Source organism: Besnoitia besnoiti (assembly GCF_002563875.1).
Source record: "Besnoitia besnoiti strain Bb-Ger1 chromosome Unknown contig00007, whole genome shotgun sequence".
NCBI lineage: Eukaryota > Apicomplexa > Conoidasida > Eucoccidiorida > Sarcocystidae > Besnoitia > Besnoitia besnoiti.
Window position 1 is genome coordinate 2,218,481 of NW_021703915.1, and position 12,611 is coordinate 2,231,091.

The window sequence follows — 12,611 nt, forward strand, 5'->3', positions numbered from 1 at the left end:
GAAAGGGGTCGACGCGGCCGCCCTCTCGTGTGAGACTGCCCCGGACCCGCTCCCCTAACGGAGCGACAAACTTGAGAGTAAGACGTCCAAGCTACGGTAAATGTGTTGCCTCTCTTTCATTTAAGCTTTCGCCCGACTCCGCAGGGTCTACCCCCATCCTTCGCTCTGCACACGAAAGTCGGGGATGTACTTCGTTCGCCCCTCTCGGCGCGCCAACGTCGCGCGGGCGCGAAGCACACGGCGCACGGGAGAGACGAAAACCACAGTAAAACTACATCCTCTCTAGGGGACAAAAAATGTCACAAAACTGCGCCAACTCTGAAGTGGCGCCGGAGAAGTGGAAATGGAAACATGCTTCCTAGGGCTCTCGAAAAATCTCATGCGCCCGTTGAATTTTGACGCAGGAGACTGCGGCAAGGGCGAAGGGTATCTGGGAGGAGGACCTCACGCCACACTTTGCTCTCTGGCACCGAGGCGAATAATCAAGCTTCAGAGACCCGGAACGAAACAGGCTGCTTTCCGGTCGCAGAAGGCAACGAACGCCCCAAAAAAGTGAAAAACGGGATGCCGGTCGGCCCCTTCCCCACATGGGAGCGAGAACGTACCTCTCTTCATCTTGTCGCGGGGAGAAGGAAGAAAGAAAGGCCGACAAAGGAACACAGAGGGGAAAAGAAAGGACACATAACAAAACTCCGAAAATAGTGAGACGAAAGGGGCGAAGGTGTGACGTGCCGTGTCATACCCCCACAGAAAAGCCAAGAGAAAATCGCAGAAAAGGACGAGCTATCGATGACAGCCTTTCTACACTGGTCAATGGCGGGAGGGAACCCGCCTTATATTCGAAAACCCCCCGGCATGCTGGGGCGGGTCGTTAACAGTTGGAATCGCGCCGGTTTCCAATGCGCTGTAGAAAAACGGGCCTTATCGTATTAGCATGGAAGAACTGCAGTCATCAATGATACAACGAGGCCGTTAAACATGCACATTTCTTTGGTTTAAGTAGGACAGAAACCTCGCAGCCTCAAGAATTGTCACTGAGCAGTACTACTTCTGGCCTCGGAGGGACAAGTGGTGTTGCGCGTAATGGAACGTTCACGTTACTTCCGCTCTACTGATCGCGTCAGGTTTGCTGTCACGCATCGGCAGAAAATCAGACACCAACGGAGAGTACAGCAGCATCTTGCGGTGAGAACGCGTTAAATGCAGGCTCGCGCCGTCCGTGTTGCTCTCCTGTAGGTGGCGGCGGAAAGCACTCTCTTGGGGGAGAAGGAGGGGGGGCGGGCGAGTCATCCAGTACAACGACTGAGACCAGTGCGTGCTCCCGCCGCAATGGAGAGATCCGAATTCTGGCGGTAAGGGACCAGTGAGTGTTGAGGAAGCACAGCCTTCCTGAACTATTGAAATCGCCTTCGCCTGTCTACGGCACTTTAGAATCTTTACCACGTGCCGCGGGAGGAACTACACGGCTCACATGCACACGGCAAACAGCCGCCACAGTGGACAGAACACCCCAACAGATGACAGTGTCGGTCCCGCCGAAACGATTTTTCGAGGTCAGAGGCATCAGGGCGTCTTTCAGCTTCATGAAGGCCATAGGGCGTCACCACTTCTGCTGCAACGCAATCCTCCGCAGGAGCATCCTCATCCTCCGCCGTTCGCCGAGACAGGCTACCGTATTCGGTGCATACTATGTGTCTTATGTAACATTGGACGGATTCTTTGTATTGCACTGTATATTACCTTTTGTAGGTCGCATTCTAATTGAACTACACATCTTCTATGTACATTTAAATGGTTTTCGTAATCCTGGCGATCTTGATTCTGCACTTGGGACAACGCGTCACTTCTTGGGAAAACGACTTCAAAACCACCAATATATATATGTACAAAGAAGTTGCCATATCCGCCGTACAAAACAGGCGTTAAGAACATAAAGCTCACCGCTAGGCCATGTATCTTTATGATCACATTATAAGTAGCTATCGTCTCTGTTCAAATGATCTGCGACTCATCCCTTAAATCTACAGGTTGTTCGCAAACAACCGGATCGTGTTGGCTTGGCGAACTAGTCACGTTTCATGAATACAACCAGTGAAAGCTCGTTTGATTCCATGAACGACGTTACATATTACCGTCGCTCCGACAGCATTTGGTAAATTAGCATTGAAACGTATCCAGTAGCCATGCGATCTATATTGTGTAATGGGACATTAGACTGAACATGCAGTATAGAAATATATCTTGTATATCTCCGTTCATGAAAATCAAAAGAGCTTTCACGCTATTTATAGTGCCTGTCGAGTCGCTTAGGAAGGGTTGATCCTGTTTATGATTTAAGCGATATCCCTCTTCTTTGAAACCGACCTGCCTTCTAACCGGGGAAGACGGTAGTATCCGCAGCTATCACAAATACACATAGCTTCGCTTCAAAAGTGCGCGTTTCACTTGGGGGCGCTCAGATACGGCCAACGCGTTGTTTTCACGTGTCCGCACTCTACCGTTTCACGCGTGACTTGGGCTGGTCACGCCGCCGCTGGTCGGGCCGCACCGTTGACAACCGACGTGGTGAGAACTCAGCAGCAGTCGATCCGCTCTTTAGTTGCCAGGGAGCGCACGCTTACAAACTATTCTGGTTAACGTTCGTAAATGCAACACACATGCGTAGCCATGTTGTCCGTCACGATTCTCCACCAACCCCCTCCATGGCAAGCGGCAAGACTGGCTTACGGAATGTTGGAGTGCCGCCCCCCCCCCCCCCCCCCCTACTGTATTCGGTTGCATTGGGAGCGCCGCACTGAAGACTAGGCAGCGCGGCCGCTGGGCAATGAATGGATGTAGATGGCATCGAGCTGCTGCTTGCCTCTCATTCCTTTCCAGCCCTTTCAAGCGCTCAGAAGCCTGGCCTTTCCTACAAACACTGTCGTCCTCCTTCGTGCGGAAACCGCTCGTGGGACGGGCCAGCCACCGGCTGAGGTGTGTGGCGTCGGCGTAGTTTCCATCGAGGTAAAGGGTATCAACTTCGCCGACCACAGAGAACTGACAAATTCCCTGTCCACGCCTCTGCGAAAAAAACCAGCACCCTGGCCAACCTGCCGCCGACATAACGACGGCAGCTCTTGGTCGACCCCTGTGCGTTTTACTTGCAGAGGGGTAGATCGCGAGTCAGAACGCCCGATCCTGTACACAGACTCTCATTCGCTGTAATAAGCCAACCCGATCCCCACAGGCTTCCAAACCTCTTTGCTTCAGCATCAGTGAGGTGCGCATGCCTCTGGGTTCCCATCGTGCAGTCTGGGTCTACAACTGTTGTGACGCCAGCCTGAGGCACGCCCCCCGACGCCTGCTTTGCTTCCGTATCTTTGCATTGCGTACCCCGAAGTGCCTGCGACAAGTTTTGTGATCTATGATTACCCTGTCTATACCACTGAGGGTTCGCTTAACCATGCCAGATGTCTCTCTCAGACCGAGCTCGTGAACCGATCGACTTTTCTGTGTCGCTCTCAGGTATCCCTCGCGAACAACGCTATCACTCCTCCCCCCGGTTCCGCTAACTCTCTCTAGAACTGCGCGTGTCTTCCTTTGGCTCTCCGGGACCGTCATTTGACACAGCAATACCAGTTGCTGTCTGCTGGTAACAGGAGCATGCCGTCGGTCCACAACTAAGGAGCAGCAGTGCCACACACTAGGGATGTGGAGGCTGACGCCCTTGTATGTTTTAGCATAGGGATACCCCGTTTCCTGCAGATAGGAATCCTTTTTTTTGGATGGATCAGCTTCAACCCAGCATTACGTAATAATGCAGTAGGTACGAATCAACTTAGAGCTTTTAGGGGATCTCCGCCATATGTCTCGCCAGTCCGCCAGACTACGTTTCTAGCGAGCGTCGATTGCAGCCTCCGAGCAGCTCTTGCCGCGCCCGCACCTCGTTTCTTCGGCTCTAGAAAGGTGAGAAGATATGGCACTCTCGTCTGCCAGGGAAGAAGCCTTCTCTTGTCTCTGTGTTCGTGGCTTTTTTGTCGGAAAAAGGCTTCGGTGCTTGCATCGGCTACATGAGCCGCATCGTCGCCGAGCAGCGACGCTGGATGCGAGGCCCTTCAACCTCGTCCAGTCCAGTCTCGCGATGCGAGATCGAACCTTGCGGCAGCGAGGCGCGGCTGTCGCTGGCCTTTTTTAGCGGACGAGGCGGTGCCTCTTGCCCCGCTGCTTCGCGCAATTAAGGAAGCTTTTTGTCGTATCTCGATCTCCTGCTCGGGCGTTGATTGCCGGAGTGGCCTTTTTTCAACAGGCTTGTTTTTCTGTTTGCGTCGTGCCACAGACTGGGGCGCGTTTTCTATCTCTTGTCCTGACCTCTTTCTCTCTGAGGGGAAGACCGCGTGGCACACACTAGCTAATCAGGTACCAGCTGTGTACCGGTGTCTTGCCGGTCGGTTCCGAGAAAGCCTTTCTGTGCTTATCGCCCGTTTACGCAGACTACGTCTGCTTCTAGAAAACCCGAGGGAAAGCCGCCAAACGCTGGCCCGAATGACTTTTTTTTAGAAAATAAAAAGGGATTCCCATACAGAGGGACACACCGGGTGCTCGTCGTCCGGTGACGGTAGAAAGCAAGAGCCACGCGCGCCTGTGTACAACGGCCGCTCCAGAGCGTTAGCTGTTCTTCATTAATTGAGCCTTATCCGTCGTTATTGGCCAAGTGGACCTGATTTCTTCACTTTCCGGAATGGACCCAAGTAGGAATTTTGGAAAAGAAGGAGTGAAGGCGGGTGAAAGTTTTTTTTCACCCCGTAAAAGGAAAGCTGGTGGCGGTGCAATGGTTTGACTCGCCCCCGATTGTGTCATCTTCGAGGTAACCCCGCCGCGCTGCCATCGTCGCCCTTTCCTTTTATTTCACACACCGATTCCGCCTCGTCTTTCGCCAGGTTTTCTTATTTTTGTGCTTCCCGAACCAGACCTCTGCAGGTGCTTATCACTTCCTGGTTCGTTTTTGTCCTTATGAGCCTCGCGGATGACCCCGTCCCCCGGTAATCCCCTTCTCAACAGACTCGCGGTATCCGCAGCCCTTGTGTGGGCACGCAGCCTCTTCCTTAAAGTTTAGGTAGTAAAACCGTTTTGTCGACGTCTGCCTTTGGCCGCCGGCTCTTCTCGTCCGTTACTCCCTGTTCTCTTTGACGCAGCGATCCTTGGCGTGGAGCCTGATCTTCAACAGAACAGGGAAGCATGGAGGAGCTAAAGAAGCAGGCAGCCGATTTGCCCCGTCTCTTCCGAGACAGATGGGCGACAGGCCTCGGAGACTACTGTAGCCAGCGTCCTCTGTTAGTCGCTGGATTCCTCCTCCTCACTCTTGCGCAGGTTTTTGTGACTTTTTGGTTCCTTAAGCTTTTTCCCGCGCCCGTTCTGCTCACGTGGTGGCAACTCACTTCATCCCTGCTCTGCGCCTATATTCTTGGGGAGTTCGGTGATGCCTTCCACAAGTTCCGCTACTTCCCTCGCCTTGGCGCTCCGGACAAAGACACCTTCGTCCGCTTCCTGCCGTATTCTCTGTCGTACTGTCTGTTTCTGGTATTCTCGAACGCCCTTGTCGCGCACCTCCCGAACCCAATCTACCTTCCTCTAGCCGCGGCGTTTGCCGTGGGAACAAACCAGATCTTCCGCTTCTGTGGCTGCTCCGCGATTCAGGATGCGTCGCCTCTTCGCTGGGTTTCCACTTGTCTCTTGGTGCTTCCTCCCTTTGTCTGCTGTGCGGTATGGGGTTCGTCCTTCATCGTCTACGTCATTCTGTCCGCTTTTTCAACTATTCTCTTTAGATCGTGTTTCCTTCCCAAGGCTCTCCACCTTGCTGGCGGCCACGGGTCTGAATTGAACTTCTACCACAATCTCACAGGCGCGGCAGTTCTTCTCCTTCCTGCCTGGTTCCTCGGTGAGCTCTCTCCGGCTTTGTCATTCTCCTTCTTGCTGCAGTGGAGAAACTGGCAAATAGGAGGCTGCTGGGTGACTGTCTCTGTCCTCGCGTTTCTTCGAAACGTAGTCGGGAACCGCGTCATGCGCGAAGGGGGGGCAGAGGTGTGGCGCGCCACAGAGATCGTGGCTCTCGTCCTTGTTGGCTGTCTCTCCCCGTTCCTCGTCGAGCCTGTTCCCGGCTTTGCTGTCGTGGTCTCCTACGTGTGCGTGCTCTCTGGGCGGCTTCTCGGCAACCTCGAAGGGCTCGCAGAGGAGGAAAAACGAAGCCAGTTCCACCGCGCCCTCATCCACGGCGGCTCCTCGATCTGCCCAGGAGGAAAAGACAAACACCTGACCGATGAACCCGTCCTCTTTGTCCACTCCGATGGGCCGGCGACTTCGTTTGCGCAGGGCTCGCCGTCTGACGTCTGGCCTGATGACGAGGATCCGGAGGCCTACAGGGAGCGGCGCATGCGCTTGACGGATATTGTGCACGCCTACGTGACTCGTGTGAACCACGAGGATATCGACCTCATCCAAGACTTGGGCGGTGTTCAGACGATCTGTCACGGCCTCGGCTCCGACCTGTGCGATGGCCTTGCAATCGTCAAGGGTCTCACGTCCCGCGCACGGGGCTCGTTCGACAGCACCAGCACTGGCTCTCCGCGGTTCAGGTCTAGCCTCTTCTCACGAGACGGACGTGGAAACTGGAGACTCCTAGGGTCAGGTGCGTTCGGCGCGGGGTCATCGTCGGATGCTCTGGTGCACGGGCAGAGTGCTCGAGGGTCAGAGCAAGAAGAAGACGGAGGCATTCTCGCAGCTGCGAGCCGACAGTCGTGGCTCGGAGGCCTTCTCGGGCTGGGCTCCAAGGCTCCAGAGGATGGCGACCTCCTTCGGACCCAACAACGACGATACGGTGTCAACCGCCTCCCTCATCGTCCTCTCTCGTCTTTCTGGACACTGGTTTTGGAGGCAGCCAGCGACGCCACACTCAGGATCCTCATGGTCTGTGGGCTTCTGTCGATCGTGTTGGCGTTGCTTTTCTCGAGCGAACCAGAAATTGAAATGCTTGAGGGCGTGGCGATTTGGGTGGCTGTTCTTGTTGTTGTCATCGTTACTGCCGGGAACGACTGGATGAAGGAGCAACAGTTTGCTCAGCTGTCAGTGGTGAAGGACGACAAACGGTGCACGGTCATTCGCAACGGCCGAAAGGAACAGATCTCTGTCTTCCAGCTGGTCGTCGGCGATCTTATTCATTTGGAGGCTGGAGACGAGATTCCTGCAGACGCCATCGTCACCCAGTCCAACGAACTGAAGGTGGACGAAAGCTCGCTGACGGGAGAAAGCGACATGATCAGGAAAGAGGCCTTCAAACGGTGCCTAGAAGAAGCGGCTGTTGCCGATCGCAAGTCTGCGGCCCGCGGGACGCCGAAATGCGCCCGAGAGGAAGAGGCGCGAGCGGGATCTCCCGTGCCGCCGCTCCAACTGGACGAAGCAAAGGCAACCTCGCCTGCGGGAACCAGCCGCTCAGGAGGACCCGCGCCCCCATGGCACGACACTGAAGCTGCGAGCCATCACGAGGTTGCGTCTCCTGTTGTTCTTTCCGGCACGACCATCAGCACGGGAAGTGGCACGGCGCTTGTCATCGCCGTCGGACACTACTCGCAAGTTGGCCAGATGTTCCAGAAGCTGGCTTACGACGCAGAGCCCACGCCACTTCAGCGGAAGCTGAATGCGCTGGCGGAAGACATCGGCAACTTTGGCTTGATCAGCGCCATCCTCGCCTTCTTCGTTCTTCTCGCAGAGTTCTGGGTGATGTTCTTCCTGCAGGACTCTGCGAAACGCGAATCCGCCCTCGACGTCATCAACGACCATGTGGAGTTCTTCGTCACCGCCATCACCATGCTCGTCGTCGCGGTCCCCGAGGGCCTGCCTCTCGCCGTCACCATTTCCCTTGCCTACTCCATAGGCCAGATGCTGAGAGACCAGAACTACGTCAGGCGGCTGGCTGCGTGCGAGATTATGGGAGGCGCCAACGAGATCTGCAGCGACAAGACAGGAACTCTGACGAAGAACCAAATGACCGTCACGCAGTTCTGGAATGGCCAAAGTATCCTGCAGGTCCCCTCCTTCTCAGCCGCTTCTGCAGAGGGGTCTGCAGATTCGACGTCTCCGCGCGCCTTCCGGGAGATACTTGGCGACGGCAACGAGCACGAGGCTTCGACAACGCTTGCGTCTCTGCCGCCGTCTGCCGATTCCGTGACGGCTGCCTCATCTGTGCCTTCTCACCCGGCGAATGTCGCAGGCGCAGGGGGTTCAGCGAACGACCAGGAGGCCTTGGCGTGCCTCCAACACCACGATCTGAAGTGGGAAATTCTGATGCAAGCGATTGCATTGAACAGCACAGCGTTCTTAGTGTCTGAGGAAGTCCTCATCGCCGAGGGCACGGAGGAAGAATCCAAGAGAGTGACGCTCAAACACATTGGTTCCCCGACGGAATGCGCTCTGCTGGCCTTCCAGGATCAGCCTTGTGGCGGCGACTACGCCGCAACTCGCAGACAGTTGTTGGGCGAAGGTGAAACGCAGCTGGTTCAGCGCGAAGACTTCTCCAGTGACAGGAAAATGATGACGTCTGTAGTTCGTATTCCCCGGTCGTCTGCAGGGGGAGCTGACGACGCTAGCGGGTCGCGCGACATTCTACGAATATTCGTCAAGGGAGCCGGTGAGAGAGTGCTGCAGCAGTGCACGTCTTTGATGGTTGCCAACGGGGAGATCGAGCGGCTGACACCCGACAGGAAGGCTGAGATCGAGAAGACCGTCATCAACACCATGGCGTCCCAGGCTCTGCGCACCATCTGCCTGGCCTACCGAGATATTGATCCGGAGCTCGAGCCAGACTGGAAGGAGCGCTGCGCGCCTCCACAGCAATTTTTTCTCAAGGCAGAGACAAACTTGACGTGTTTAGGCATTGCAGGTATTGAGGACCCCGTGCGAGACGAAGTCCCAGGCGCCGTCTCGCAGTGCCAGAGAGCAGGCATCAAAGTGCGCATGGTCACTGGAGACAACATTATCACGGCGAAGGCCATCGCGAAGAGATGCCACATCTACCATGAGGACGCTGGCGGCATTGCCATGCTGGGGCCTGACTTCACTCGCGCCGTCGGCGGTGTCGTCTGTCAGTCGTGCCAGACTGAGATTTGCGGGTGCGCCACGGACGCGAAGACTGCTGAGGAGCAGAATCTGCCTTTGCGGGTTGATGTGATCCGCGACCTGGAAGCGTTCGATAAGATCTGGTCACGCCTGGAGGTCCTCGCCCGATCCCAGCCGAGCGACAAATACGCACTAGTCACGGCGTTGAAGCAGAAGGGCAGAGTTGTCGCCGTGACGGGCGATGGAACGAACGACGCCCCTGCGCTCAAAAAGGCCGATGTCGGTTTCGCTATGGGTCTGTCTGGAAAGGAGGTTGCGAAGCAGGCAGCAGATATCGTGATGCTCGACGACAACTTCACATGCATCGTCAAGGCTGTCAAGTGGGGTCGGAACATCTATGACAATATCCGCCGCTTCCTCCAGTTCCAGCTTACTGTGAACGCAGTGGCTGTCGTCCTGACTGTCGTCTGTGCTGCGGTCGAGAGAGAGGCGCCGCTCTCCGCTGTGCAAATGCTGTGGGTAAACCTTATCATGGATTCCTTCGCGTCCTTGGCCCTCGCCACCGAACGCCCTACAGAGGACCTCCTCAACAGAAAGCCGCAAGGCAGAGACAGCTACCTCATTTCGAGGTCGATGCTAACGAGTATAGTCGCGTCCGCCGTGTACCAACTCACCGTCATGCTCTCTCTCATTTTCTACGGCGAGCACTTCCTTCCTGAAACCAAGTGGGGTTTCCTCTCCGACGAGGAGCGGACGAACCTGGGCTTCTGCGAGTTCTCCGATTGCAATACGACTACATGTAAGACACCGCGAGCGACGAGAACTCGCCGCGCTAGAGGCTGAGATGCATCGTAGCCTGAGGGAAAGCTGACACTGGGGGAAAGGGCTCGCCAACTGTTCACGGTACAAGTAGGGGAAGGACGAGTCACGTGAGCATCACACCTGAGCCCCGTCCAGTGAATCGAAGGTGTTGGAGACTAGAACACACACCCAACAGCTTACAGGGGTTGGCCGTCAAACAGGGACCCGTAGACGAGACCTGGCTATCCCTGACGGGGCATCGTCTGCGTCCATTTCGGCTCTGCCCGTGCCCCTCTGTCTGTCAGGCCTCCTCTTCAATGCGAGATTGTCCTGACATTCTCGTTCCTCGTTCTGTCTCCTCGCCTGGAACTGGTGTGTCTCCGTTTTGCACAAGTGGCTTTCTCGCTCGAACATCGGAGACGCTTCTTTCTGGGTCGCGTGTGTTTCGTCTGCAGTTACGGGCACGCGAATGCTCTCAGGACGGCGGTACAAACTGTTTTCTACGGAGGACGACTACAAGCCCGAATGGCTACGCGAAGTGGGCCCCTCTCGCCACGGTACTTTCGTCTTCAACACCTTCGTCTTCATGCAGATTTTCAACATGGTCAACGCGAGAGACGTAGATGACAGCCAAATTGACAAGGGCACGTCGCTCCTGGGATCGATCGTCATGATGGTGAAGAACCCCCTTGGACTCGGCATCTGGCTGTTCATTCTCTTCGGGCAGATTCTGATGACCGAGTACGGCGGCCGACTTCTTGGCTGCAACGTTGAGGTAGGCAGTCACGGTTCGCCCCTAGTAGGAGCTCTGCCGCGTGTCTGGATTCCCTCAGGATGCGGGAGTACTGAAAGAGGCGAGCCGACGGAGCGTGCACCGCTGCGTGTTGCAACGCCACTGATGAACCAGCCAGCGATACGTGAAATCTAGCGTGCCGTGCCACTCTGTCTGAGTTGTGTTTCCTGATTTGGCGCATTAGAGCAGCATGACGTGCTGAAGAGCTGATCGTCGATTTATCTATAGAAATTCAAGAAATGCAGACTTCCGCGCGCACGTTTCCCAAGTAGTCTACGTCTCCCGTCGATACCGCAGTGAACGTCTAGTGGTGATGCACATCGGTGTTGAATTTTGGTGTTTTGATCACTTCTGGGTGGCGTTTCTTTTTTATAGGGTCTGAACGGTGAGCAATGGCTTCTCAGTCTGCTCATTGCCGTGGGCGGTCTGCTCTGGGGACGGTTGCCGCGGATATTTCCTGGGCTGTATAAACTCGCGCCCGAGCTGGGAAGTCGCGAGGAGACGCTTGAGGACACGCGCAGCATCGCCCTGGAGCTGAGAGGTCGCACGCCAGACAGAATCAATGAGAGACTCGGTCTGGCAAGCTACACGTTCGCGAAGAAATACGCTAAGAAGGCGCGGCTGATGACACTGAGCAGGCTCCGAAGAAGAAACCTGCAGTCCAGAGCGGGCGGCGGATCAAGAAGCATTTCGCCACCTTCAAGTGCGACACGCAGGGGCGAGAACGAGTCCGCGTGGCGCCAGCGAACCACGTCAGTCGCCTCTCCGGGGGCCGACCCCTGTCAGGGGGGCTCTGCCCTCATCGAGTTGCCGGTGTCTTCGCTGTAAAGTCACGAAAGTGAGGTGGTCTCTGAAGAGCGTGCCGTGCCCGTGGGCATGCGCAGCCGACCGGCACCAACGCCGTGATCTAAAAAGACGCGGGACAGGCGAGGAGCCGATGACGAGAACGGAAAACCAAACGCAAGGCGAGTATACAGGACACAACACGCAGTGGGAAGACGGATAGACTAGCGGTTAGGTCACAGAACCGTTGGCACTCCACGTTGTAAAGCCTTTTGTAGGTTTTGGAGGAAACTTGTTCACGGCCGTGTGAGTGTATGGCGTAAACGTATTTCTGGGTGTGTTTTTTGAGGCGGTCTAAGTGGTCAGACGCGATTCATCCCAGGCCACATATAGATGTGTACATATATTTTCACATTTTTTAGTAATACAGTGCATATGTGTGTAAGTAGATAGACAACGATGGGACCCTGTTTGCCTCTCGGTAGGAACTCAGGGGGCACTGCTCGACGAGGGCTAGCAACTGCGGAAGCGACAGCGAAACTCGTAGATATCCATAGCGATCTATATTTGTTTCGTTGTGCATACACTGGTAAAAGCTGAGGTTCAGTCTTTTTGCTGGCAAACGGGGCGACTTCTTTGCTGTATGACCTGAAGTGTTCTAGCGTTCTTCTCTGTCTCGATTATGCGAATTACCTGCCTAGCAGGGCGGTCCGGTGCCCTATCGATCGCGTCTCAGTTTCTCCGTTTTTTCGTCGGACGCGCGGCGAATAGCCGACGCCTCCCGTTTCATCTCGGCAAAATCTTTTTTTCGTTTTTATATTGTGTTGCAAAACTTCCCGTATCTACTGCATGGACAAAGAACAGCGATATCCGCGACGTTTCTCGTTTCTGGCGCCCCCCGCGGCGGCATCCGGGGGCACCGTTCCACTGTTCCCTGTTGAGTTGCTTACGGCAGCCACAATGCGCTGAAGCAAAACGCGCTAGCTACCGCTCCGCGAGCCGTTTGCACATGCACGTTTGCGCGGTCGACTTCGTGCTCGAATGTTTTCCCCTGTCTGCGTTCCTGTCCGCCAGCTACCCACATGTGTTCCCGAGAGCCCATGTGGTCCCGTTATATATGTGAACCCTGCTGTACATAATATATATATAT

At 55.5% G+C, this 12,611-nt stretch overlaps 1 protein-coding gene across 1 annotated transcript; it reads left to right on the forward strand.

Moving 5' to 3' along the window:
• Positions 1–5,214: 5,214 nt before the first annotated feature.
• Positions 5,215–11,506, forward strand: BESB_073250 (plasma membrane-type Ca(2+)-ATPase A1 PMCAA1; the record flags this gene model as incomplete). The annotated part of the gene is made up of 3 exons (XM_029365698.1): positions 5,215–9,883; positions 10,341–10,660; positions 11,054–11,506. 3 exons carry the CDS (start codon positions 5,215–5,217, stop codon positions 11,504–11,506), a joined length of 5,442 nt encoding a protein of 1,813 aa, XP_029218182.1.
• Between the last annotated feature and the right edge of the window lie 1,105 nt (positions 11,507–12,611).